Genomic DNA, 25,970 nt, shown 5'->3' on the forward strand with positions numbered 1-25,970 from the left:
ACAGGTAGTAGACAGTAACCACTGACTACTGCTCCAAGCTCTGGCTCAGTTATAACACTGTGAGCCTGGTTGTTTTCTGAGAGCAACTGAGCTACCACAGAAGCCACATCACGCTGGGGATCTCTGGGGCACTCCCAGGGCAGCAAGGCAAGGATAGCCACAGCCCACACACAGCCCTGCTGCTGAACCAGCACTGCTGGCTTGTTTGGGTGCATTGGGTTTATGGGTCCAATCTTAACTTTTTACTTCTATTCATTTCCCTAATGCAGGAAATCAAGTGAACAAGCATAGGTGGTGACTCCCATAATCCCATGGCTAGACCTTGCCACAGGGTTACCACTCCCAGTCTCCCAGCACAGGAGAGCAGCCCTGTCCCTTCTGCAGAAAGCCTTGCCTCAGTGTGCTGTCTCACAAGTGAGTTCTGTCACCCAGTGTGCAAGAAGCTGATCCACACATGGAGGTGAGATATTTCGCAGAACCACAAAGCCATTTGGGTTGGAAGAGACCTCCCAGGTCATTCAGTCCAACCCATGACCAAACACCACCATGTCAACTAGACTGTGGCACTAAGTACTACATCCTGTCTTTCCTTAAACACTTTCTAGGGAGAGTGACTCCACCATTGCCTTGGGCAGTCCATTCCAATATCTAATCACCCTTTCTGTGAACAAATTCACAGAAATGTAAAACCTTCCCTGGCACAGTCTGAGGCTATGTCCTCTTGTCCTGTTGCTAATTGCCTGGGAGAAGAGGCCAATCCCAGCCTTGCTACAACCTCCTTTCAGGGGGTTGTAGAGAGCCATAAGGTCACTGCTGAGCCTCCTTTTCCCCAGGCTGAATCCCCAGCTCCCTCTGCTACTCCTCACAAGACTTGTGCTCCAGACCCTTCACCAGCTCCATTGCCCTTCTCTGGACACATTCCAGCACCTCAATATCTGTATTGAAGTGGGTGGCTCAGAACTGGACACATGGCTTGAGGTGTGGCCTCACTTGTGCCAAGTACAAGGGACAATCACTTCCCTAATCCTGCTGGCCGCTCTAAGATCATCGAGTTCCCCCACTGGCCAAACACCACCGTGACAACTAGACCAAAGCTTTGATATGTTCCCAGAACACCTCTATGGACGGTGATTCCACCACCTGCCTGAGGAGCTTGTTTCAATGCCCGACCACTCTTTCCATGAAGAAACGCACAGACACCGGCTTTCTGGATTCATCACCCACTGCCCATCTCAGCGCTGATACAAAATTAACAAATATGAGGACGCTGTGTGTGGATCTGCCTCACATGCACCTGGTGGCAGAACCCAACTCACGGGACAAGCAGAGGGACTGTGCTGACCCTACAGGGCAGGGCAGGATTCCAGAGCTGGAGGACAGTATTAAGCTGTGCCAGGGGAGGTTTAAGTTGAACAGGAGCAGTTTGTCCACAGAAGGACTGGTCAGGCATTGGAACAGGCTGCCCGGGTTGGTGTGCAGTCACGGTTCCCGGAGGTGTCTAAGGAAAGTGGCATTCAGTGCCATGTTCTAGTTGACAGAACGGTATTCGGTCACAGGTTAGACTCGATGATCTCAGAGGTGTCTTCTAATCGCATTCACTCTGTGACTCGTGATTTTGGGGAATCGCAACCACCCCAACACAAACGCCAAGGCCGCACAGCGCAGCCGGGATGGGCGGCCCGCGCTGTGCGCATGCGCCACGGGCCGCACTGGCGGCGGCCGCACGCGCGGCTCCCCATTGGCCTGCTCGCTGCGCTCCGGCCCGGCCCAATGGCAGCGCTCGTTGTTGAGGGGTGGCGGGAAGAAGGCGTCGCCGAGACCCCGCCCCTTCCTTTCGCCGCCGCCGTCCCTCGCGAGCGCACGTCCCAGGCCGCTGTCCCGCGCCGCCGCCGCCGCCCAAGTAAGCGCGCGCTGCGCCCTCCCCGCTTTCCCCCCGTGCGGGAATGGTGGCGCCCGGCGCCCCGCGCCAGACCGCCGCCGCCCGCGGGGCTCGGGCGAGATCACTCGGGGCGGGGGGTAGGAGGGGAGAATGGCGGCCATGTGCTCTCGCGGCCTGCGAGACTGGCGCAGTCTGGGGAGCGTGGCCTCGCCGGCCGCGGGTTCTCGTTTAGAAGCAGGATCAAAGAATTGTGGCTCAGAGGGAGAAGGGATGAGCTCCCTCCAAGCATGTGTAACTTGGCCGTGCTGAAACTGCGCTCTCCTGTCTGCAGCATGCGTTACGTCGCAGCTTATCTGCTCGCTGTGCTCGGAGGCAACGAGTCCCCCACGTCCAAGGACTTGAAAAAGATCCTCGACAGTGTCGGCATCGAGACGGACGATGAACGTATGAACAAGGTGAGGTTTTCTCTTAATTCCAGCTTTGGAGCTGTTTCCTTGGCTTCAATGTTCCCGTTGGCTCCCTGTTGATCTGCTCTTACGTTGTTCAGACATTTGCTGATTCTTACCAGTGTGATTGCTAAATACTGCTGAGCCAGTCATAAGTTTTTACTTTTGTTAAAAGTCTTTCTCATTCGATACCTATTCTCTGCAAAGATCTCTCTCATTTGTTGTTGACTTCTGGTAGTTCAGTCTAATCATCCTCATTGAGATGGTGGCTACATGTAAGGATGCATTGAAAATGTTTTGACATCGTGTACAGTCTGCACTGAAGGTTCACTTCTTATTTTTGATCAGTATCAATTCAAGCTTAACACTTTTGAAGGCCTGATACTCAGTAATACTTTCTTAGTCTGCTGCAAAGAAGCATTTGTTTCCTCACCAAGAAATATAGGCAAATCCTAACATGCAGATTAAAGGTATTTGAGGATAATATATAAGAAGATTTTGGAAATTAATACCAAAGTGGTTGTGTTGAACAACAGATTTTTAACAGTATCTTAATTAGAATGTTTCTTGTGATACAATAAGTGTTTAGAATTGTGGACCTAAAAATAATTAGGCATGGGGGAAAAAAACAAGAGCCAATAAAATAATCATATGGCTTGTCCCCTACTCATATGTGAAGTGTTTCCAGAGAGGTAAAGATAAAGAGAAACTGTTTCCCCAGTGTTTTACTGTAGGCCCAATGTGACAGTGGGTTGGCTGAGCTGATAGCATCCTTACTGTGGTTTGGGATACTGGTTTGAACACTTGATGCTCCTGTTTAAGTGCCAGGTCTTTTCTCCTATAGGTTTAATACTTTAATGAATGGATTGCTTTCTCTGATCCTTCAGTATTTGGAAAGCTGTTCTGGAATCTGTTTTGGTCATAATTAATTTTAGCATTTTTCTGTATCTTAAGCCTGTTTAAATGTAGTGAAGTCTTAAAAGCACCTTTCTGTTGGATGGAGCAGTCATGCAGGCACATGGTTTCACACATCCTGTGCTCTGTGTAAGCAGAAGGTTCCTGTTAAAAAGCTCTTGACTAAAGTTCTTTGGCTTTGGCCACTGACTCTTGACAGCTGGCACTTGCCAGTAAGTTCTGGAGCATTATTTTTAAGTGCTTTAGAAATTTTGGAGTTTGTGTTTTGCTTTTGTCATCCTTGTTTATATAACACTGGTAGTAAAATTAAAGTTGAAACTCTGTGTTCCAGGGCAAGGTTATAATAGCTTGGCTTTTAACATTTAGTGGGGCTAGGAATGGGACAGTGGTTTTGGGTCCAGAATCCAGTGCTGCAGAGCCTCCCAGTGGGCATTAAGCAAGAAATGTAAACAGTCCCTCAGTGGCTTACACTGTTGATGGGTCTTCTTAATTGGTTCCACAGCATTTCTGTATACTCTTTTTTTCAAGGTCGTTGGATTAATTATGAGTTCAGTAACAGATTTCATTAAAATGCTTAAAGTATAAATGCTAAAACTTAACTGAAGTTTTCATGACAATGTTCTGTTCCTGGCACAGAGAAGTAGGGAATTTTGGGGCTATATAAGCAGCAGGATGAAGGTGTTGCATATGATGATTCATCAGTACTCATTTTTGTGTAGCTTATTCTCATATTTGGGAACTCTAACATTCTAAATTTTACTTACAGGTTATTAGTGAGCTGAATGGAAAAAACATTGAAGATGTAATTGCCCAGGGTAAGTAGAGCCTCTGAGTGAGCCAGGTAATTGCCTCTGTTACTTTGATAACCTAGACCTGAGAGTGTGGAATTGCTGCCAAGTCACTGACTCTGTTCAGCATCGTGGATCACAGCTGAATTGAGTGCAGTCAGGTCCATTCTAATTCCCTGCAGGTCAGTGCCAGTACCTGCTGGGTTTCGCTTGTGGACCACATTAAACCAGAGAACTTTAGCATGAATGAGCTTACTGGTAGTCTGCTCATGACCTAGTTTTCTGGACATGTTGATAAGAGTCTGAGCTGTTCTTCGGGTTCTCTAGGAGATGTTTTGTGTTTTACCCACTTGTGTGCACCAGTGATGTAAAGCATGAAGAATAGGCAGTTGGCACTGGGGTGCAGCTCCACCCTCTACAATGAGCACAAGCCTCTCCAGTGCATATCCTTGAGAGCTCTTGTAGAGTTCTCAGAGTCCAGCATTTCCTTTTCCCTGAGACAGAACTCTTAAGGGCTGATTTCCACAGAAACTTGTGCTCTTACTGAAGCTGGAACTTTTCACATGAATTGACTGGGTCATAGGGCTGAAGTAAAGCAGAACTGAGGTTGTGCAAAGGTTTCTGAATAACTTTTTTTTTTTTTTTTTTTAAAGTGTATAGGCACAAGGGAATTTGCAGGCATATTTATGCTCAAAGGTTGCCAAAACTTTGCCTGGCTTTGCAGTCAGGAGCAGGCACTGGACATTTCTATCTGTGGTTTGAAAGACCTAAGAGAATTATTATACACATGGTTGCAACACACGCTGTCTCTTTCTGTAATACTGTAAATAAATTGTTTCTTAGAACATACATGCATATGAAACATGTTTGTTTACTTTGCTAGTTTAATTAGATCTTGAAGTAACAGGGAATTATTTGGAAACTGATTCCCAGAAATTGGAATACAGGCAAACATAGTGGGTACGTCACCTTTGAATGCCAAGGGAGCCTTGGTATGTGAAAGACAAGAGGCCAGAGAGCTAGCTGGCTTTCCAAATATGAGCAGAAATCAGAAGTCTCAAAGGAGATGCAATAGGGTTCATAGGGTGCTGAGAAATTTGTTTAAAATACTGTACTCTTTGCCATAAATAAATCAATCTTTCTCTCCTGTAAGTGTGATCCAGTTATGCTCTCAGCATTCTCTTTACCCTGAAAGGAAAAAAAAAAAAGGAGCAGTGCTCCTGATATGTTACTTTTGAGGTACATCATCACTTTCTGGGCTACTGTGCTGTATTTAGAGAACAATGTGGGTGTGCAAAATTGCATGTGTTTGCTGCTATTTTTATGACAGCTTTTGGAAAAAAGACAGGGACTTCGTGTACAGAAGAAAACTTAATAATATGCTGCCAGTGTTCTTGGGATAAATATTTGTGAATCTTACAACTCCTGAGTGTTTTTCACAGAGGAGTTTATATTTATCATGGATGCAGCCTCTTGTTCCTTTCAGCAATTAGTGACAGGTTCAATCCATGAGACAGGATCTGTTTTTTCTGCACTCTTCCATTTCCCCTAATAGCTGTGCTTGGGATGAGCATGTAAGTGAATACCTTCTCTTGTGTCCCGTTCAGGTAATGGAAAACTTGCCAGCATGCCGGCTGGGGGAGCGGTGGCAGTCTCTGCTGGAGGGGGCTCTGCTGCTCCTGCTGCAGCTGCTGCCCCTGCTGCTGGTGAGTGTGACTGGAGGAGTGGCTACTGGGCAACTCCTTTTGTCTCTGGTAACAGCAACTGGCAGTTGGGTGTGTGATGGAAACATCAACTCAGTGGTTCCTTTTCCTTGGGACGGTCAGAGGCATTAGCTCTTCATCTGCCTTGGGTCTGGTCTTGCTTAGAACTGAGAATCAAAGAGACTTGGTGGTGTAAAGCACATCCCTGCAACAGTAGTGCCTGTATCTGTTCAGTGTATCTGGTTGCTGGGAAAAAAATGAATGATGAACCTGTAGAGTCCAATACCAGTAGGCAGGGGAGCTGAGCACCAAAACTTGTATCTTGAAAATCTGTTAAGTGTTAATACTGACCATTCACTTGTTTTTTGCTTGTTTTTTTTTTTTTTCTTCAGCTGAGGAGAAGAAAGAAGAGAAGAAGGAGGAATCAGAAGAATCTGATGATGACATGGGATTTGGCCTCTTTGATTAATTATTTGTTATAGAGAAGTTATTAAAATTCTTTGTTGTAAGGTTTTTGTGTTATTCTTACCATACAAGTGCTCTTGGATTCAGCTGTTCTTAAAATAGCTCTGACACAGCTTTGATTTTTATCTCTCTCTGTAGTAAGTGTGTGAATTATCTGACAGACTGTAGAACTTGGTTCTGAGTAGTGAGGAAATGGCAAAGCTTGTGTGAGCCTGGATGCTTGTTTTGACACTGCTGTTTCTTGAACAGTGTGTGGAAACTGAATCTTACTGATGTTAGCCTTCTCCATACTATTTTGTTCATGGTTACTCAATGAAGTGGCTCATCTATTCAGCAATAAAAGGACTTGGTTTTTCAGGATCTGTTTATTCAGTTCCAAAATGTGAACTGAATGAACAGCAGGCCTGAATTAGTCCAGAAACTTGATTTCAGAGCTATTTATAGTAATTTGATTTTTAAGTATTTATAAGCACTAGTTTCATTACTGTCAGATTTCCAAGATCTAGGGACAACACAAGTAAAATGGTTGATTAAAGTTTCCTGTTACATCCATATGCAAAAAAGCCAAAACAAAACCCCCCAACTGCATCCTGCTTTCATGGGGACACATCAATGCAGAGGTGCCTTTCATGCTGAATGGCTGTTCTGGACTATCAGAACATAGATTGTACCTTTATCTGAAAAAGAAACATGAGAATGGTGTTTTTGAAGAGCTGAAACATCTCTGGCATGCCAAGAAGAATATATCAGCTTGAGAGGAAGGTAAATTTTGCTTTGTTTTATAAAATGCCTACTGCTAGAAGATGGTTTTGGCAGGCAACTTACCCTGGCTTTTTGTGGAAGTCTTCATCTGTCAGTGTACATAGGTAGAATACAAATTGTGTGTGTGGGAAGTCTGCAAGTAGTCAAAAAGCTATTCCTGCAGCCTGTATACTGAGGAGCTTTTCTAGTGTAGTTGTTTCTGGAGAGAAGTGATGGCTGAGACAGCTGTGCTCAAATGACTCATTGCAAAGCAAGGCAAGTACTTCTGGGAGTAGAGGTGGGTGAAATCCAAGTAGGAAAAACTTACCTCCTGATGGTGTACTGAAAGAAAACACCCAATACTTGACAGTCAAGCAAGAGCAGTTGGAAGTTGGAGCCTCAAAATGGCCATGATTTAAGCAACTAACCCTTGCTTCCCCTCTGTCCCTGCTGCAAGAAAAATGTACAGGAGGTAGCAGTGCCACTACCTTTCATCTGCTTTGTTAAGTGGCAGCCTGGTGATCTGGTAGTAATGAAAACCACTCATTGTTTACTGTAGTCCTCTGTCAAACTTGTAATGGCAGTGGTTCAGCCCTGGAATCAGGGGGGGCCGTGTTACTTTTCTTGGTGATTTCTCCAGGTTACTGAAAAAAAAAGTGTTTCTAGGATGTGGTTTTATTGAGAGGTGCCTCTCCTCCCCAGTAGTGCCTTGCTTTGCTGCTGCTAGAGCACCAGCAGTGTTTACACAGGAAGGGACTGCCCTGGCACACCACTCGGGGTTTTTCCATGCACAAAGGAATTTGTTTGAATGGCATGGAGCTATTTGATGAGTTTGCTGTGCCTAGACTTGTGGGATGAAAGCTGTGGTGCCAGCTTCTGGCTACTGCCATGAGAGGAATACAACTAAATCTGGACTAACTTCTTTTTTCACTGTGTTTTTCTCTATCTTCTCCATATAACCTTTTAACTTTGAATTATGGACCTGATCTGTGGTGGGTATCTTCTTACAATCTTTAAATTCCTTTGTGGAAGTGCATAATTTTATGAAAACTGAGCCTGCTCTGGGGAAGAGGACAGCTAATTGGTAAACTATTCTGAGAAGAAACTTCTAGGGGCAGCTCTTGGGGAAAGCACTGAAAATAGAGCTCTATTTCCACAAGGAGCCAATGTAACATAACCACCTCGTAGGTTTTCCTTGAGAAGGTTAGGGCATGGTTCAACTCTGCTCCAAGATCTCACACATATTTTGCAGAATTTGCTAAAACTTCTGCATATGAACACTTCTTCTGAATACAAAATCAAACCTATTAAGCTTACTTCCCCCTTCCTTACCTATTTATGAAACTTGCCACCTGATGGCTTTGTACATGAGCAGTGATGTGCGCTGTTTGCAGTGCACATTGTCTGGTGCTCTGCATGGAGTTCACTATTCTATGAGCTTCAGCTGTGAAGGAGATGGGATCCCTGCTTCTGCTCTGGAGTCACTGATCTGAATTTTCAAGTCTCAGTGTTGTCCTTTCAGACTTAACCAATGATTTCCAAAGGCAAGGGTGTTAGTGAGGTGGGTGCCTTGTATTCCATGATTCTCTCAGAGAAGAGTAGTGCCTGCTAATACTTGGGCTTGTGGGCTAGTCTGTTCCCCCTTAAAGAATTAATTTTACCAAGAGAAGATTTTTTTCCTGAATTCTTCATAAAAGATAGGCTCAAGGGCATTGAAGTGAAAGGGAGGGATAGTCTTGTGCCTGAAGATTACACTGGTAACTGATCATTACCAAACTGACAGTAGGGGAGAGTGATTTAGTCATAGGCTTGACGTTGAAACGTGAGGCTTTCCTCACTGATAGACAAATGCCAAGCCATCTCAAATCAGCTCTCACTGAAAATCATTTCTTATAAACACCATGGGGCAAGAAGAGGGAGGAGACATCTCCACTACTTGGAAAGCAGGGAGAATGTCCTGCACACTACTGTAAAGCAGTAACAAATGACTCCCTGGGGCCACTCTCAACTGGTTTCTTTCTTACTACCAAGGCCCAGTTTTGCAAGCTGCTACATGCAGGCAGGCCTGCTGAACTCGGTAAGTTTGACTTATATAGGGACAGAGATGGCTGGTTTTTTTTTCCTAGAAGAAAAATTCAGTCTCGAGAGAGCAGGACCACTCCTCTGCCTCAGGAGATGTTCCTATGAAGCAAGTGCCAAGAGTCTGCCATGGAATGACTCGATGTACACAAACATCAGAGGTAAGAAAAAGACATATAACTCCAGCTTTCCAGTGATGGTAAAAGCACTTGGGTTGAGTTAATGGCTGGTGTGCCTTTCTGGCTGACTATGGACAACAATACTAAAGTAACATTCTGGAATCAACACAGTAACAGGCTGCCTTTCATCTTCCCTTGAATTCCCAAGTGCCAGCAAAACCACAAGAAACTGGCTGAAAAAGCAGAGATTGTTTGCTTGTAAGTTATTATCTTGTAGGTACTAACAGCTCACCACTCATTAGGCTAAGAAATAAAAACACAACAAGGAGAGATTGCATGTGAAGCTGTCTCCACAGCATCTCAACTTGTAGGAGCATGAGTGGATTTGAAGAGTTTCAGTTGGAGTTTGACACACAGGAAAAGCCTTGTAAATCTTGCTGATCTGGCTTACTGCTGCACTGTGAGCAACAGCAGAAATACAGCACTTTTTTACTGGGGGGAAAGAGATTAGTTTTGTGGGTTAATTTATTTTTGAGGAAAGCACAGTTGTTTGTCAGCTTGCTAGTGCCAGTACCCAGGCAGCACTCCACAAGAGATTAGTGTTCACATGGTTCATTTCATCGACTTGTTTCAACAGGGCAGCATTAACCTCCTCAAATAAGTAACCTTGAGGGCCAAGGCAGACTGATGTAAACAACTCAGGATGAGATTGCTCTTGGGAAATCAAGTGAAACTAACTCTAGCATTGTCGCAGCATTGTTGTTTCTGTTTTCCAGACATGCTAAGAAAGTTAAGGCTTGTAAAATGCTGGAAAAAGAGGGAACAGCATTGGCTCCAAAATGAAGATGTTCTTGTAGTTACAAGTGTTTGGAGGTATCTGCAGACAAGGCTCAGTGGTCAGTTTTGCCAGAGACTTCTGCTAAAGTCACGGCCCAGTGACCAGTTCTTCTGTGGAACAATACCTGTTCCAGAAAAGGTGAGACAGGATATTTTCTTTGGGTTTGACTATATGAAAATACCTTTCTGAGTCATCAGAAGCAGGGGGTGGAAGCTCCATGATGGCTTTGGTGGTAAGGGCCTGTAAGAGAGTCAAGGCTCAGGCAGGCTCACCCCTCCAGGTGGAGGAGATGAGGGCTGACAAGGGTTACGTAACCACAACAAATGCAAGGGAGGAAGTAAATTACAAAAGCAACTAGAGGTATGAGAGGAAGGGAGAGAAGGGTGGGTATAAAGAGAGGATTAATGTAGGCAGGGTGAATTCTTTACGTGCTCCAGGATATTAATAAGTATAAAGGGCAGTGTGGCAGCTAGGTGAGGTGGTGGGCTTGGGGGCAGGACCTGAAGGAAAGATGAAGCTGTACTCCTACCTGTCTGATGACAGCAAAGTGCAAACACATAATGAAAAAGTGCTCTGTCTGTAGTGATTGGAGTATGATGTCTAACTTGAGCTTAAATATTGGACTTATGCTAGGATGACCTGCTGAATTTAGTTGCTTCCATCACCTGACTGTGAGGCATTAAACTGCTGTTCTTGCAACCAGGATGGCCACTCCTTAGGGAGGGTATTAGCCTCCCTCATATAATTTGAAAGGATGTTTGGAGTGGAAGGAACAGGAAGAGGGGCTACTTGGATGACCTCCATTAGCATAAAAGGTGAAAGAGCTGTTAAGGACAGGTATAACACTATCGCAAGTGAGAAACTTCTGACCAGTTATAAGAAAACTAATTCAAATTGCTCTAAGCAGTTTTTTAAGCTTTGACAGAAAGTGCTTTTTGCCCTATGTTGCTCCATTAAAATTTTATGCTTTTTATTTTGTATCCCCCAAACCTCCCTCCTGCTGATCTTGCTTCCTAGCTTTGAGTAGAGCAGCTCTTTCTCTTGCTGATCGTTTTGATATATCTGTGAACTTTCATACTTACCTAATGACTTGGATGAAGGTAGTCTGCATTGTTTATGGGGATCTTTACAGCTTCAGAAATCTATTTTGATGATCTACTATCACTGGCCTCTCACCTAGTGATGCTCTGTGGTGACCTTATGCAGAAGTACTGCTGAAAATCACAGTTGCCCTGACTAAATATAAGCATTTTGGTGAGCTTAGAGGCATGTGGAGAAAAAATATTGAGAAAAGGTTAGCAAAGGTATCCAACTATGTGTGTTTTGTGATTAGTATACAACAGTCTACAACTTCCTTGTGAAGGGAAGGGGCAGACACTGGTTTCTTCTCTCTGGTGACCAGTGGCAGGACTTGAGGGAATGGCCTGAAACTGTGTCTGTGCAGGTTTAGCCTGGATGTTAGAAAAAAGTTCTTCCCCCAGCGGGTGGTTGAGGAGTGGAACAGGTTTCCCAGGGAAGTGGTCATAACACAAGCCTTAACAAGAGTTCAAAAAGTGTTTGGACAATACTCTTGGGCACATGGTGTGACTCTTGTGGATGTCCTGTGCAGGTCCAGGAGCTGGACTTGATGATTCTTGTGGGTCCCTTCCAACGATTCTATGAGTTAAGAGGCAGAGAAAGCTGTTTGGGAAGGGGCAGGGGGATTGCCTTTTTCCCAGTTCTTTCCCTGTTGCTGTCACACGACCTGCCTCCTTCTGACTCCGTTTTGGGAAAGGGGAGAGCTTTCCCGTTCTCTCCCGTTTCTTGCCCGATCCCTGAAGAACAAAGGCAACCCCAAGGAGCGGACTCCGAGAATCGGGATGTTCCGTGAGGGAAGCACAGGCTGCTGCCGGGGGCAGGGCGAGCTGCGGGGTGCTGCGGGCAGTCTCCTCCGAGAACTGGCTGGGCCATGCCGCTGCAGGGCAGCCGCGCTGCCCGGGAGGAGCGGGGTTCACCGGAGGAAGGGTTGGCAGGCGGGGCCGGGCGCTCCCGCCGCGCCGCGGCTGCCGAGGGGCGGCGGCCATGCCGGGGGCGGGCCCGAGGGCCGGGCCGCCGCATATAAGTTTGGCGGCCGGCACGGCTCTCCCAGCGGCAAGCCCTGCCGTGTTCTCGGAAGCTTTGCTCGGCAGCAGCGCTGCCCGGCTGTGCCGCCCGTCCCGAGGCGGTGAGAGAACAGACCCGCGGCTTCAGCTCTCCGCCGCGGCCGCTGCTGCTTCCCCCCAGCACCCTCCGCCTCCAGCGGGGCGCGGAGGCCATGTTCCCGCCGGACTCCACCTGGAATATCTCCTTCGCCGGCTGCGGCTTCCTGGGGGTCTACCACATCGGCGTGGCCAGCTGCCTGCAGGAACATGCCCCGTTCCTGGTGGCCAACGCCAAGAAGGTGTACGGCGCCTCGGCCGGGGCGCTCACCGCCACCGCCCTCGTCAGCGGCGCCTGCCTCGGTAAGCGCGGGCCGGGCTCGGCGCTGCTTCGCCTGTTCCTTCGTTACTGCTAATTTGTTAATTGGAGCAACAGCGAGGGGGTGTGGGTGTATATGCATAAGTGCATGTAAATAGCGCTGCGCCCTCCTCCTGCCGAAGTGCGAGCGGCGCGTTGTTTTTAAGGCCTTTTCCCTCCGCCCGGTCCCTGACGGGTGGCTGAGGTCAGGGGGGCCCTGAACCATCAGGGGTCAGCCGGGGGTCCTGGTTCTGACACCCGGACACACATAATGGGGACTTGCTGGGCTCGGTGTGCGGGTTTACCTTGCTTGGGTGTGGGTCTGCTCTGGGGAGGAGAAGAGGCCGTGTGGGCACCGGCTCTTGGTGGCTGTGATGGAGGTGAAGCGGCTGGAGATGGAGACACCGAGCTTGTGTGTGCGGATGGGAGCTGGGCAGCATCTCGGAGTAGCACAGCCTTCAATCTGCATATTTATTTCTGGAGAAAAATTATTCCTTGGAGTCTTGGGTACTGAAGAGTTCTCTTGCCCTGCGCAAGAGCTTCCGTTTAGCTAGATTTTTATCTCTGCTTTCAAGTTTAGGAATAGCTTTAAAAAGTTATCTCTGAAGCAAGCACATCATGTAGTATGTCCCTATGCCTAGGGATCAGCTGAAGAAAACAGTCTGTGGTGCCTCCTGGCTTTTTTGTCGTTTTGCATATGGGAGGAAGTCAATAAACACGTGTTAGGGGTCTGTATTCGGAAGCTTTTATGTTACAAATAACAAATGCAGAAAAGTTTCTTAAGCTCGAAAGGGGAATTTTGATGTGAGATAATCAGGTATTCTGTTTAGTCTCAGAGAATTATGAGCCTCTCCAAGAGCCAAGGGCAGCCAGAGCCGTTTACTGCTTAAAGTTCTTTCACCTTGACAGGTATTTCCCCACAGCACTCCTTTTTGAGATGTAGCCCTGGTGCAGCAAAAGTTAGCATTTTCTGTGTAGTTAAGTTTGAAGCTTCCCTTCCTAAGCATTTTGTTTACAGAAATGCCCAGTGAAGTGCAGATGTAGCTTCTGGAGCTGTTAAAAGCTGTTCAGACCCCAGTCTGAGATCTCAGAGGCTGTAGTGGTGCCCTGGTGCCAACTTTTACTGTGGACAAGGGATAAAAATCCCTAATCCCTTTTTGTATAGGGATCCATTTGCAGGTAGCTGCCAGGGATTTAATCGTTTGATTGCTGTTGCTTCTGTTGAAGAGGTGACTCCCCAATTAGTTCCCTAACTGGAACCCTCTGCCACTGGAAGGTGTGGCACAAGTGTGAGACAGGCTGATGGTAGTCCCCAAATCGTTTGCCTTACTCAGATGCCATCCTGAAGGCTGAGCAATCCCGTTATTATATCTACTTTGTCCTTGCTATTTATATGTCCAGAGCATCCATGGTGTGCCAGGCATTGCCCTGAGGGAGGCATCCAGCCTGGTAGAGACGTTTCTGTGAATCAGAATAGGTTTCACCGCTCCCTGTGAGGTACAGTGGGAGGCATTATTAAGAGGACTGGGTTAGGGGTCACCTTCTGCAGAGTGTTAACCTTCCTCCTGAAGGAGGGCAAACCATGCTCTTCAAAGCTAACCTAGGCTTGGGTCTTGAGTGTTCCAGTTCTGTCTTGTGTTCGACTTCTCTGGAATTGTTTTCTTCTGACTCACCTGTGTGACTGACATGTATCTTGGGTAGAGAGCAACTGTAAGGCAACAGAGTTGACTTCTGAAAGTAAAAGCAAACGGAGTGCGTGGTATCGCCGTACCTTGTCCGTGTCATAAACCCTCCTGACAGTGCAGCTTCCAGGCAGAGGTCCAGAGGTTGGAATGAAATCATATGGGTAAAGGAGGACAGGGCAGAAGCCTGAACTAGGAGAGCAGTTCATTCTCATACAGGCTCTTGCAGGGTCCCAAGCACCTGTGTTTGCTGTGCTGCTGAGAGCAAGTGGTAGCCTGTGGGCTTTGAATCTTATGGCAGCTGCTACCCTGCACTGTCTGTGGCCCTGTCCATGAAATTGGAATGCTAAATAGTGTCTCTTGATGAATGACAAATGGAATTTTGCAGAAGCCTTGCTAATTTGACTGTGTGTAGATAGTGTCCTCCTTCCCGTGAATGCAAGAAGATTCCACTGTGCAGAGACAAATACTTGCTGGGGAGGAGTGGAAAAACCTCTTGTGGGTTTTTCTTTGAGTCCAATCTTTTGAGACCTTGATCAGAGAGAGCAGAAATCTTCCTTGACTTCAGAGACTAAGATCCCACTTTGTGGTTTCTTTTCCAGCTTTTTCTCTCTAACCTTTGCATCTCTTCAGCTTGCCTGTGAGCTCATTCTGCCTTCTCTGCTAGTCACTGTCATAATTTGTGTAGGACTGGAAGGCTTTGCTATGGACTGGCACTGAACTGAAAGCCCTGACCAAGTGATCTGCAGCCTTTAGAGCACAGTGTGGGCTTCAAAGGCATGTTTGAGAATACCAAAGAAAACAACATTGGGTGTGCATATTACTTAGGCAGGGCACCTTACATTTATATAAGAGATCAGGAGGTATTTGCAGTCTGATATGACCTTGCCTAACTCTAGTTAAGCACTTTACCATTAAGTTGTAGGGATCTTGGATTTATTGTTCAAGGTTACAACAGTGATGTTGCCCTGCATCTGAAGTGCTCTCTCTCCAGTTTTGAGGTTCTTCTGTTTGCTGGCAGGAAAAACAGTGCAGTTTTTCCACTGGAATAATCTGTATGGCTATCAAGGTGCATTGGGCAGTCTCCTGTGTTTACAAGTTACTTGATTGTGCATAGTGCAGTGTTGTGGCATGAGCAGCTTTTTGCCCCAAGGGTGTTCTGGAAAACAGTCTCTGTCATGTCTGTACTGTCTCTTGGGGCTCTTGGAGTCCAGCATGCCAGGAAATGCACCTTTATATGCCAAGCAAGTGAAAAGTTTTCATGCTGGCATTGCAGTCTCCTCAAATCCTGCAGCTTTTCACAAATTCTAGGTGTGAAGTTTGAGGAATTTACCTGTTTGTGTTAATCTGAAAATCACTGGCCTGCATGAGAAAAACTGTCTTATGCAACATGGTGAGACCATTCTTTTTCAGTCATGAGGAATGATAAAGTGCAGCTACTGTAGGATTCTTTTATCCCTAATACTGAGTGGGGAATGTATTTTTGGTAAGGTCTGGAATCATCTCACTTTGTTGTGCCTGCTTTGGGAACATAGCAGCCTGAGTAAGTGATGAGATGTGAAGCTGAAATCACTGAAAAGCTGTCTTTGAGCTGGTACTAAGGTCCCTCTGACTCACAGTTAACCAACAGCATCCCAGTTGTCTGCGTGGCATGTGAATGTTGTCCTAGACAGCCCTATCTGTGAGTGGGTGGGAACTGCTGAATTGCTTCTGTTTTGGGAGGAAGGGGTAAGTTCTGCTGTCAAATGCAAAGCTGGCTATCAAACCCCATCCGTGGAAGTTAGCTGTTCTCCTACAGTATGATAAGGTTGACAGAAAATGAAAAAGCAAGCTGAGGAGATGCTTTTAGTACTAAGAATACAGAAAGGAGGCTGTATGTCTGCTAGATTGAGAAGCATTGTTTGGGATGCTCTTTGGAGAGCCCTTCCTGGGTTGTTTACAGCATTTTATTATTTAATTATTTTAAATTGCTATCTTAACCAGGACTCTGTCTCAGGCTTGACATGAGATGAAATATCAGTTATTTCATATTGGGTTTGCTTGTCAGCTGTCACCATGTGACAACCAGGAAATGTGCTGCTGAACTGTAGAGACATTTTCTATTGGATAGCAGGAGCAAAAAAAAAAAAAAAAAAAGCCCAATGAACAAAACCTTTTGAAACTGAAATATTTACCAATATCAGCATCTTAAATGTTGTGCTTCTGCAATTTGATTATGTGCATGCAAAGGCTTAAGAACTGCTTCTGGAGATTTACTTTCTCTGTGTTTGTATAATCATAGCACCAAATCCCAGATTGACAGAGGGAAATAAAGCAGCTTATGGAATCCTCAGAGCAATGCCAGTTTATGCTGGCCAAAGCATGAATCAGGATGCTTCTCCTAGGGGAAGTATATGTGATGCTGTCTTCTGTGGCTGTGTGAAGAGAGCTGTGCATCTCCACAGGGACACAAAGGAAAGTTTTGTAGCATCTGTGGTGTCTCAGTAGTCAGGTCCCTCCTTACACAGGAGATAGGCACTCATCCTGCAGAGGCCCTTCTTGGAGAAAAAGTTGTTGGTCAATAGCCCCAACCCAGGAGGGAGAGACACCTTTGTGTACATACATGGAGATATGGATATAATTCATGGAGAACCTTCTGGTGTTTCTTGGAAGTGGTAAAGGTTTTTTCTGTGTGGAAATAGAGGTGGAGGGGAGGTGTTCTGTGCTGACGTTGTCGGAAATGTTTGCTGGCTTGGCCAACAAGCTGCTGAGCCTGGATCAGAGCCCTCAGCAGTCACAGGGCTGTGGGATCAGGTGTCTGGAGGAGTAAGCTGGCAGCCAGAGCACCCTGCTATACCTTTTGATGGGAGGAAAGGAGCTTGTTCCTGCTGTCTGCCTGGCTCTAATAAGAAAGCTCCTGTAAGGAAAGGTGCTCTTGCAGGCATCTCATTGGAGGGTGCAAGGGAAGCCAAGGAGCCACTTCTAGCAAAAAGCAGTCCTAGCAAGGCATGTGTTTATTCTTCTGGCACCCCACATAGAGAGCAGGTGTGCAGAGCAGTTCGGTGCACAGCCTTGCTGTCAGCCATGGCAGCACCTGTGCAGTGTCACTGGAAACAGCACAAGAGGTCTTTGATCATTCTTCTGACCCATAGGCTCAGCACATCTCTTGAACTTGCACCATGTCTGAGCTGTTCCCCTCCTCTCTGGCTCTTAGCTCCCCAAACTCTTCAAAGCAACTGTAAGGCCTTCCTGTAAAATAGGAGAAGCTGTTGTATGTTCTTAGGGGTCCTATGTTCACTTACTGATTGTGTTTGGAAGTTTAGTCCTGATAAATCAAAAAGCCTTCCTAAAATTTCTTGCTGTGTTGTTCAATTCCAAACTCCTGCTGCTGCAATGGTTACAGCAGCTCTGCCTGCATGTCCAGTAGCTGGTGGTGCTTGTTGCCTGTCAGGGAGGCTGTTATCTTCCAGTGCAGTGAGCTTGGGATTGTACTCAGATGTTGGGCTCCTGCTCACTCTGGGTTTCTCCATGTTTCTCTCTGTGCTCTCCATGAAGCACATATGAAATATTCCCTGGCTTGGCTGGAGAGGATTTCCATCTCTTCTGTGCTTGGTCTCTACTGTATTTGAAGAGGATCATACAAGGGCTGGAAATGGTAATTAGTCAGCATTCCTTCTTTCTGGAAATGAGAATGGACAGGCCTTTTAATTACAGGGCCTTTGCAAAACCTCAGAAATCTTGCTCCAGGGAGCAGTGTGAGTGGGTGACTTGTAGCCACCACTTTTTCACTGAATTCCCTGCACTTCTACACTTTTGTTGCCCAGCTCTAATACTTGTCCTCTTCTTTTCTGCTAAGTGTTCTTGGGACTTGAAGTGAGAGTCAGGATATGTCTTCAATTATGTGGGAGTCAGCAGAACCTATGTATATGTATTTACCTTGGGCTGTGTGCCTTGTCAAGTAAGTAGAGTGAGAGCTAGTGAAAAGGAGAGGTAGAGGAAATGATTCCATGTGGAAGCTTCTAAATAAGTCCATGTCCCTGGGAAGAGGCAGAATGTGTCCTTGAAGTGGTAAAGTCTGAGGCAGTGGAAAATCCCTTCCAAGAAGCACATAGGAGAGAGGGAATTGGTGAGCCTGGGAGTGTAAAAAATTTTCTGGAGATTATATCCCTGCCATTTGTAGCTACAAAGGCTAGAAGAATGGAGGGAGAGTTTTGTCAGCTGTGATACAAGAGCTGCCTGTCCAGGCCTGATCCTGTCCCTGGGGTTGTGCTACTCTGCTGTGCAGTGTGTTATATCAGGTGTGGGAGCTGGTAGCTTTGTTAGAACCCAGGGCTTTTTGCTGCCCTCTGACACTCTCCCAGAACTGAACTGGTCATGCTTTCTGGTGCAGATGAAATCCTAATCCCCAGTGATGACTTCTGCCTGACAAGACCTTTGGAATCTGCAAGCTTCATGGAATGTCTTCTGCCATGGTTTCCCAGGCTTTTAGGTGTGCTGTGCCTGCTTTCTCCTGAGGATGAACTATTCTCTTCATACACTGAAGTTTGTTTGGATGGATGTTGGTTTTGGAGGCCTTTTTTAGGCTTAAGATTTAAAAGATTGAATACCATTGTTGTGTTGGAGGTTCTGGCAATCTCTGAACTTGCCACTCCTGTGGATTATCTTGTTTAGCATCCTGGAGTAGGTGACAGCTGAGGGTGTAAATGAATCAGGAATCCCTTTACATATGTTAATTACAAGGGCCAGTCTTGCTGGTTGCATTGAATGCTGCTGATTCAGTGCTGGGCCTGGAAAAAAAATAAATCCAGTGTATTATGGAGGCTGCCTTAGTAATGCTATGCATGGAAAAACTTGGAGTCCTGTTTCAGAGTGGGCTATCAGCACACAGGCTTACATTGATTTATTTATCCTATAGTGTTCTTGTGTAGCAGGATTGGTAAAATACTCCTTAAGGGAAGCATTTAACTACTAGCCCTATTTTTGCACACAGAAAAGTTCATGTGTCAAATGTTCATCTGAGCATGTCTTGCTGTTCTTGTTTGTCTGCTCAGCCCTGCAGGAAGGGTTGAGCAGAGGCTTTTCCCTGCAGGGGTCTGTGCAACCCTCTTGTGAGCAGCACCTGTCCTTCTCACACAGCTGTTTTCAGAACCCAGTCATGTTTTGGCTTGGGGTCCACTGCTGATGTCTTTGGAAGAAAGGTAGCAGCAGTTCCTAGATTTCCTTGCTGTGGTTCCCAAGGTATGCAGCCTAACCTTGTGATCCAGAGGACTGCTTTGAAAACTAAGCTTTTAATTCTCATTTCCTTGCTGGAGTCTGCCCTGCTTATGCCAGGGCTGGTGGGGAAGAGTTTGGGCTGTAAGGTGACACTTGACGTGCCTGAGAAGGGAGGGCAAAGCAGACCCAGCAGGCAGTGCACTCACTGGTGCACAGGGAGGGGCTTGGCATGGATTGGAGCAGTTGGTGAGCCTTGTGAGCATGAGAGCTGGGCATGATGCAGGCTGAGAGCCAGTGGAGGCTGTCAGGGCTGTTCCTCTCATCTATGTCAGGATTTTAGCAGTCATACAAGTGTGCAATGGAAAGGACAGGGAGAAAGGCAGGCTGCTGTGTGACAGAGCCAGCCATGTCTCTGGTATCATCTCTGAACATGAAGCAATTGCCACCTGGAAGCACACAGGAAAGCTTTTTGCAGGGTTTAGGCTGATAGCCACCAAAAGCTGTGTGTGGGCTTTGTTCTGATGTTGGTGAGCCAATTGAGGGTAATGGCTGGTATGTGATAAAACTGAAAGGTGCAGGAGTGACAGCTGTTTCTTCAGACTGGAAGTAGAAATGATGACTGCTAACCCCAGCTTTTTGCTCTGTGGATCTGTGGTGCCTGGCAAAGCTATCTACTCTCCTGCCCTGATTTCTTTCTAAAACATTTTTCTTCTAGTAATGCTCCCCTGTGAAGTGGAAACAGTTCCATTTTCTTTAGTGGTATGTGTGTGATGCTATCCTGGAAACTGACCCTGAGAAGTGAATGTGAACTGTGTGTGCAACATTGTGCACTTGGGTGAAGCTTGATCTTTCTGCACTAGTTCCCTCTCAGAATAACAGCGACTGGAGGCTTTGTGTTAGTCATTTTCACACAGGTGAATAAAGTGAGATTTGGATGTGGTTGCACTTCTGCCTCTGTGCAGATCAGAGAAGAAAAGTAATTTCTCATTACAACGTGTTTTGGTTTGTTTCTCCCCTCCACTAGCTTTCTCTGAATGAGTACTTGTTTTTAAAAAAAATTGCTTCAAACTCAGTATTACCTGGTCCAAGTGAATAGCAGGGATCTGAGCTGTACCTTGTCTACCCTGTGAATCCACTTTTCTTGTCATCCCCTGTTGTCTGAATTGCACCATAGCATTGACAGAGATTGATGCATGGATGAAGATGGAACATGGCTTTCAGTTCAGCTTGCTGGGTGTCCTGAGCAGCTTTTCCTTTTCATGCACTGTTACATCATTTAATTTCTCTAATGCTATGAACAGAAATGCAACATTAAGCCTTATGTTAGGGCATCACAGTAGAGAAAGGTTAGACTAGTGGGTGTTGCTGTTGTGGTTGTGCAGAGTGATCCTGGCTGGCTACCTGCACTGAGCTGCCTCCTGCCCTTCTTATTGATTGTTTCACAGCAGCAGCTGCACTGTGTTCAGATTTGTGTTACAAAAATAAGTGCTCCTGTCCTGACCACAGAAGCAAAGCAAATCTCATCTTGAACAGCAGTTCTAGTAAGGCTTTGGTGTGCCAACACTTCATTAAGTCCAGTGCAAAAATGTAGCTAGAGACATCATTAAGCTCTTGAGTTTCTATGCCTGCTCTCCCTGTTTGCTTCTGTACAAAGCAGAACACTAGGTCTTAAGGTGAGGTACAAGTGATGCATCTGCACTTGGGCTTGCATGAGGGTCCTACCCTGCAGGTGCCAGCTGATGGATGAGCATGTGGCAGTCACTGGGGGCTGCCTCGTGAGCTGCTCTGTGCAAGAGGTAAAAACCCTGGCAAATTAGTAGCAGATCTTCCTCTTGTGTTCCTCATAGCTGGTATGTGGCAATAGTTCTGGTTCATCTATTAACTGGTATCTAAAGCACACTAACCATATCTTTTGGCTCAAATAGGAAAAATGTCTCCTTTTGGTTTGGCTTTGTTTAAACAGGTAATATAACTGACTGCTTTTTTTTTTTTTTCTCCAGTTGAAATAGAAAAGCAGACATCCTGGGAACACGTTAAGAGGGAGGCTTCTGATTCTGAAGCAGTTGCAAATGATCTGAATTTACATAGCCTTCCTGCTGCACACTGTGTCTTTGACTAAACAGTTTGTGGTTAGTTTAAGCAATGCTGAGCAGGAAGAAGCTGAAAGTATTGTGGGCTGAGCCCTTCTTTTAGCATCTGCCTCTGGCTGCAAGAGCTGGCCGTACTTGAAAAGCTGTTTCTGTCTCCTGGTGCTTGCACTTGCCTCACTGTAAGGTCAGAATAGGTGCTGCTGACTGTAGTCTAGCAGGGATCCCTAGGAGTTGCTCCAGCAGGATGTCAGTGCCTCTCATTCCTGAGCAAAGGGGGAGAAACACCATTATGTACAGCTGGTGGCCAGGCTTTCTAAGAACTCTCCTTTACAAAACTGTTTGTTGAACTGAGATTAAATCCCTGCACAGAGCACCTGATCTTGCCACGGGGAACAGCTGGTCAAACAGTAGAACTGTCGGCAAACTGAGTGGGTGTGGTTGCAAGGGGAGTTGTGTTTACTTCCATGTATCACCAAAAATAAAATATTTCCTTCCTGTGTCTCTTAACTGGAGCCAAGTGAATTTCTTACCTGATGGCAGAATAGTTGGAGAGGAGGATTGAGTGAAGACCTTAAATAAAATAAAAAATATACATCAGAACAACAAAAATTAAGGAAGTCCCAGAAGAACAGCTTGTTCTGGTACATGGTGTTTCTCAATCAAACTGGCTTGCAGGAACATGGGCACAGATGTGAAAAGGGTTGGTGCTTTTGAAGACTTCACTGCTAGCTGCTGCCCCTCAGCCTCAAATGTTTAAAAATGGGTGGTTTTTGTTTGTGTCAAATAGTGGCAGTTTTACAGCTGCTGGCCAGTGAGGGATATTCTTTCCATGGCCACTGCTTTTAGGTCTCTGTCCAGGATTTCAGATAGAAATTAAAGAGCTATCACCAGCAGCAGGGTATACCTATCATCTAAACATGTCTTCTACAGGCAGGTTGTAAAACATTGCTCTTTATTTCCTGCTGGCATGGATTTGTCTTTGGGGACCCCTTTGACATCTCTTCAGCCTCTCTGATGAATCATCAGAGAACATCTTGGGTCTGGTTCCCATTCAGGACAGGCTGGCCTTTGTTTAGCTTGGCTGAAATGTTGGCTGGCTTTTGCCCTTTTGGGACAATAAGGGGAAATCAGGTTGCTTCAGCATGAGCATGGAAAGTGGAACAGAAGTCTATCCAAGCAGTGGGATTTTTCACAAACTGAGGTCATTGCCCACAAGAGTTGGGGTTGTCCTTGGGTCACAGGCACATTACTGTGCACTGCTGCTTGAGATGAACAAAAAGATGATCATCACTTTGATTGAAGCTACCCATGAGGAAATATCCAATAAAGTTCTCCGTTAATTATTTTCTAGATGTCACTTTGAAAACTTTTGGTGCCTCTTGTTTATAGCTTTGTGGGTTTCTTTTGGGCTGGTGACAGGACTGTGTTATAATTAGGGCTATACCATCTCCTGGGAGAGGCCAGGCAGGAAAGCATGTGCACTGCTTACTCTCAGTACCTAGGAAAGAGGTGAGTGCAGGAGCTGTGCATGCTGAGCTGGAGCAGCTTGAGGATTTGTGCTCTGGAAGAACAGGGAGCAGCTCTCCTGAAACCTCTGCTCATTGTCAGAGACTTTTAGCTCTTCCATGTATGTGGCACAGAACAACTGAAATGGCAAGAGATGGGCAACCAAGATAAATTAGTGTTGGGGAAGATCATACTAATACATCCCTTTTGACTTATGCTAAAATCATACCCCGACTGGGATCTATTGTGAGATAATGACAATTCCAGCAGTGTTCAGCAACCAGCTGCATTGAAAGCCAAGTGTGAAGATTTTAGCTGGGGACTCTTAAAAGGGACATCTGTGCTGAATATCACATAAACCTCCCTGGAACAGAGAGCTGAGCAGAACTTAAGGAGTTCTGGAATGAGGTCCTTGGTTATAGTACACAGGGCTGGCAGGAGTCCTGTCCTCAAAATATTGCAGTCAAAATAGCTTGATCATGTGATCCCAAAGTAACAAGGCATAGGGCTGTCAAAGTCCTGGGGGAGAATGCTAAAAGTACCTGTGTTTCCTCCTGCTAGTCGGCTTCCTTTCAAAGCTCTTGGTGTGCTGGCCCAGTCTGGAACCTTAACTGGGTAATGGGAATGAGGAGGGAGGAGCGTTGCTGATGTGTAGGAAGGAGTCCATTTGTTGGTGTTGAATGAGAAGTAGGTTTAGTGAGGATCTGCAGTTTCCTGCCTGCCCCACTAGTCCAGGCAAGTTATGGCATCTGCAGCCTGGGGTGTGACCTCTCTGTACCTCCTGCCTGCAGGGACAGAGAGTGCTGTCCCTGCATCCACCAGCTCTCTGCTGTCCTCTGCACTCCCTCCCTGTTGGAGAACTGTTCCTTGAAGTCTGTATCCTGTTTACTATTGCACTAGGCAGGGAGAGGGAATGTCCCTGGCACAGAGGATGATCTTTATGCTGACACAGAGGTCTCCCAAAGGGACCTGCAGTGTCATGGGTGAGCTGCAGGGTTGAATATTCAGAATGCCCTTCCCCCTGTTTAGCTTGCTCCTATTTTTGTCTGTGTCTTAGGTGCTTTTTTCCATTTGAAATACTTCAGGGGTCATCTGTCATTTTACTGGCTGGCAAATGGATACCAATATGGTCTAACATGTGGTTTAACAGGAGCCCTTCACGGCGCCCTTGGTGCCAAAGCTTTGCTGCTGCAGATATGGGTCTGAGGACACCCCTCCTTCTCCACTTGGCACCCCTTGTGTTGTGCAGTGTTCAAGCTTTGTGATGGCCCTTGTGCACTACACAGGTTTGGAGTAGCCTTTCTGTTTCATCCCAGCGCCCTTAGCAGCAGCTAAGGGTCTTCCCAAGTGCCTGGCTAACATCAGTTTTAGGTGATCCATCTTTAGCTCTGCAGTTCCAGAGGCAGAGTAACAGCAGGCTGCTCTGCTGGGTTGTTTGTTTACAGTTATAAATAGCACGTGCTGCTTGAATGCTTTTCAGGTTAGAGTTTAGGGATGCCAAGCAGTACAGCATGACTTACTGGGTTATTTTGGAGCTGGGCATGACTGATAGAGGTGGAAGTTAGTTGTTAAAGGGAACAATCTAACCTTATGTCAATAAGCTCATGTGAAGCTGGATTGATACAGCTTAAAAATGAAATGTGAGCTAGTAGCTGCCTTCAGGCGTTTCCCATGGGGGCCACTATCTTGCCCCTTGTAGCAGATGACAAATCAGCAGGGGGAGAACAGCTGCCCCCCCCTTTTCTGGCAAGGGACAAGTTGGGGTGTTTCAGGACACAGCTGTGTGATGCTCCTTTGCGTCATCGCAGCTGAAATTTAGATAAAGACAATAGCCCTGCAGTACTTGGGTTTATGTGTAACAACACCCAGTAAGGCAGTGATGGGGGTGGGGGTAAAGGGGAATGTGGATTTTTCTAATGAAAATGAAATATTTTGCATATATCAGTGCAACATTTTTGAGGAATATTGGCTTGGAATATTGATAAATCTGTGTAGGGAAAGGTGTTGAATTAATTGGTTGGTGTGAGAGGAATGAAATGTTTTCATAGCAAACACTGCTATTAGGGATAGCCTCTGCCCTGTGGTATGTTCCTCAGTAAGGAAATATAAATTTAGTTCAGCTTTTTCACATGACTCTGTGTCCTGAATCACTAGATCCATTAAAAAAAAAAAAAAAAAAAAAAGATAAGCTTTTCTAAGGGCTGCATTTGGCACTGGACTAGTCCTAGAAATAATTGAGAGCTATTGGCTGACCCCTGTAGGAGTTGTCTCTCTTGACTGCCTCTAATTCAGCTGCTCCCTCTGAGAGACTGTAAGCAGAATTTGAGCTGGTTTTCCTGGAATAGCACTTCTGGTAGTAACAGGATTAAGACACTGTCACTTCTTTTCTCTCCTCTGAGATGTATTTCCAAGAGTACTTGCCATCTATCATGGATCTTGCTACATAAACCTGGCTTTTTTGGCTGACCCCTTAGCTGCCCTTATTTCCCAGAAAGTTGGTGGTACTGCAGGTCACCCTGTGCCCATGCCTTCCCACAGAAGCTTCAGTGCACGTGGTTCAGCCAGTCCAACAGAATCACAGATGCCTTTAAACAGAAGTGCCTCAAATCTCCTGTGGGTTGGCCTGTATGCACACGTGTATAAAAGGAATCCAAACCAGAAAACACCAAGAAAGTATTCAAAGAATGAACTTGCTAATTAGCAGTAATCTCACTTTGCCCTCTTGGGTATGAAACACTGAAGAGCAGGCAACTGCAACTTGGGGATCCCCTCAAATGCAGTTGCCTAACATAGTCAGGACTTAGCTCTCCTGTTTTTCTTAAAAAACCCCAAACCCCTTCCAGTTCACTTTTTTGTTCAAACAGTCATAAGCTCCATTTAGTTACAGTTGTTTTCAGTACTGCTGTCATGTCTTTCTGCACACTGAGATGCCCAGCCTGAAAGCATCATTCCCTAAGCACCATCTCTTGGATAACCCACACTGTCCCCAGCACGGCTGTTGCACACAGGGGTCTCCCCTCAGCTGCATCCTCAACACCCACCCTCCCACTG

At 46.1% G+C, this 25,970-nt stretch overlaps 2 protein-coding genes across 2 annotated transcripts in view; both read left to right on the forward strand.

The window, feature by feature from the left end:
• The first annotated feature begins 1,760 nt into the window (after positions 1 to 1,760).
• RPLP2 (ribosomal protein lateral stalk subunit P2) lies at positions 1,761 to 6,240 on the forward strand. The gene is made up of 5 exons (XM_079309368.1): positions 1,761 to 1,900; positions 2,211 to 2,334; positions 4,007 to 4,055; positions 5,636 to 5,734; positions 6,124 to 6,240. Exons 2-5 carry the CDS (start codon positions 2,212 to 2,214, stop codon positions 6,198 to 6,200), a joined length of 348 nt encoding a protein of 115 aa, XP_079165494.1. The 5' UTR covers positions 1,761 to 1,900; position 2,211; the 3' UTR covers positions 6,201 to 6,240.
• A 5,795-nt stretch (positions 6,241 to 12,035) lies between these two features.
• The window catches only part of PNPLA2 (patatin like domain 2, triacylglycerol lipase), a 29,098-nt gene continuing 15,163 nt past the window's right edge, over positions 12,036 to 25,970 (forward strand). Inside the window, exon 1 of the mRNA XM_079307746.1 lies at positions 12,036 to 12,453. Coding sequence (XP_079163872.1) covers positions 12,267 to 12,453 — 187 coding nt within the window. The 5' untranslated portion in view covers positions 12,036 to 12,266. The remainder of the gene's footprint in view (positions 12,454 to 25,970) is intronic.

The sequence above is a fragment of the Erithacus rubecula genome, assembly GCF_903797595.1.
Source record: "Erithacus rubecula genome assembly, chromosome: 6".
NCBI classification, from domain to species: domain Eukaryota; kingdom Metazoa; phylum Chordata; class Aves; order Passeriformes; family Muscicapidae; genus Erithacus; species Erithacus rubecula.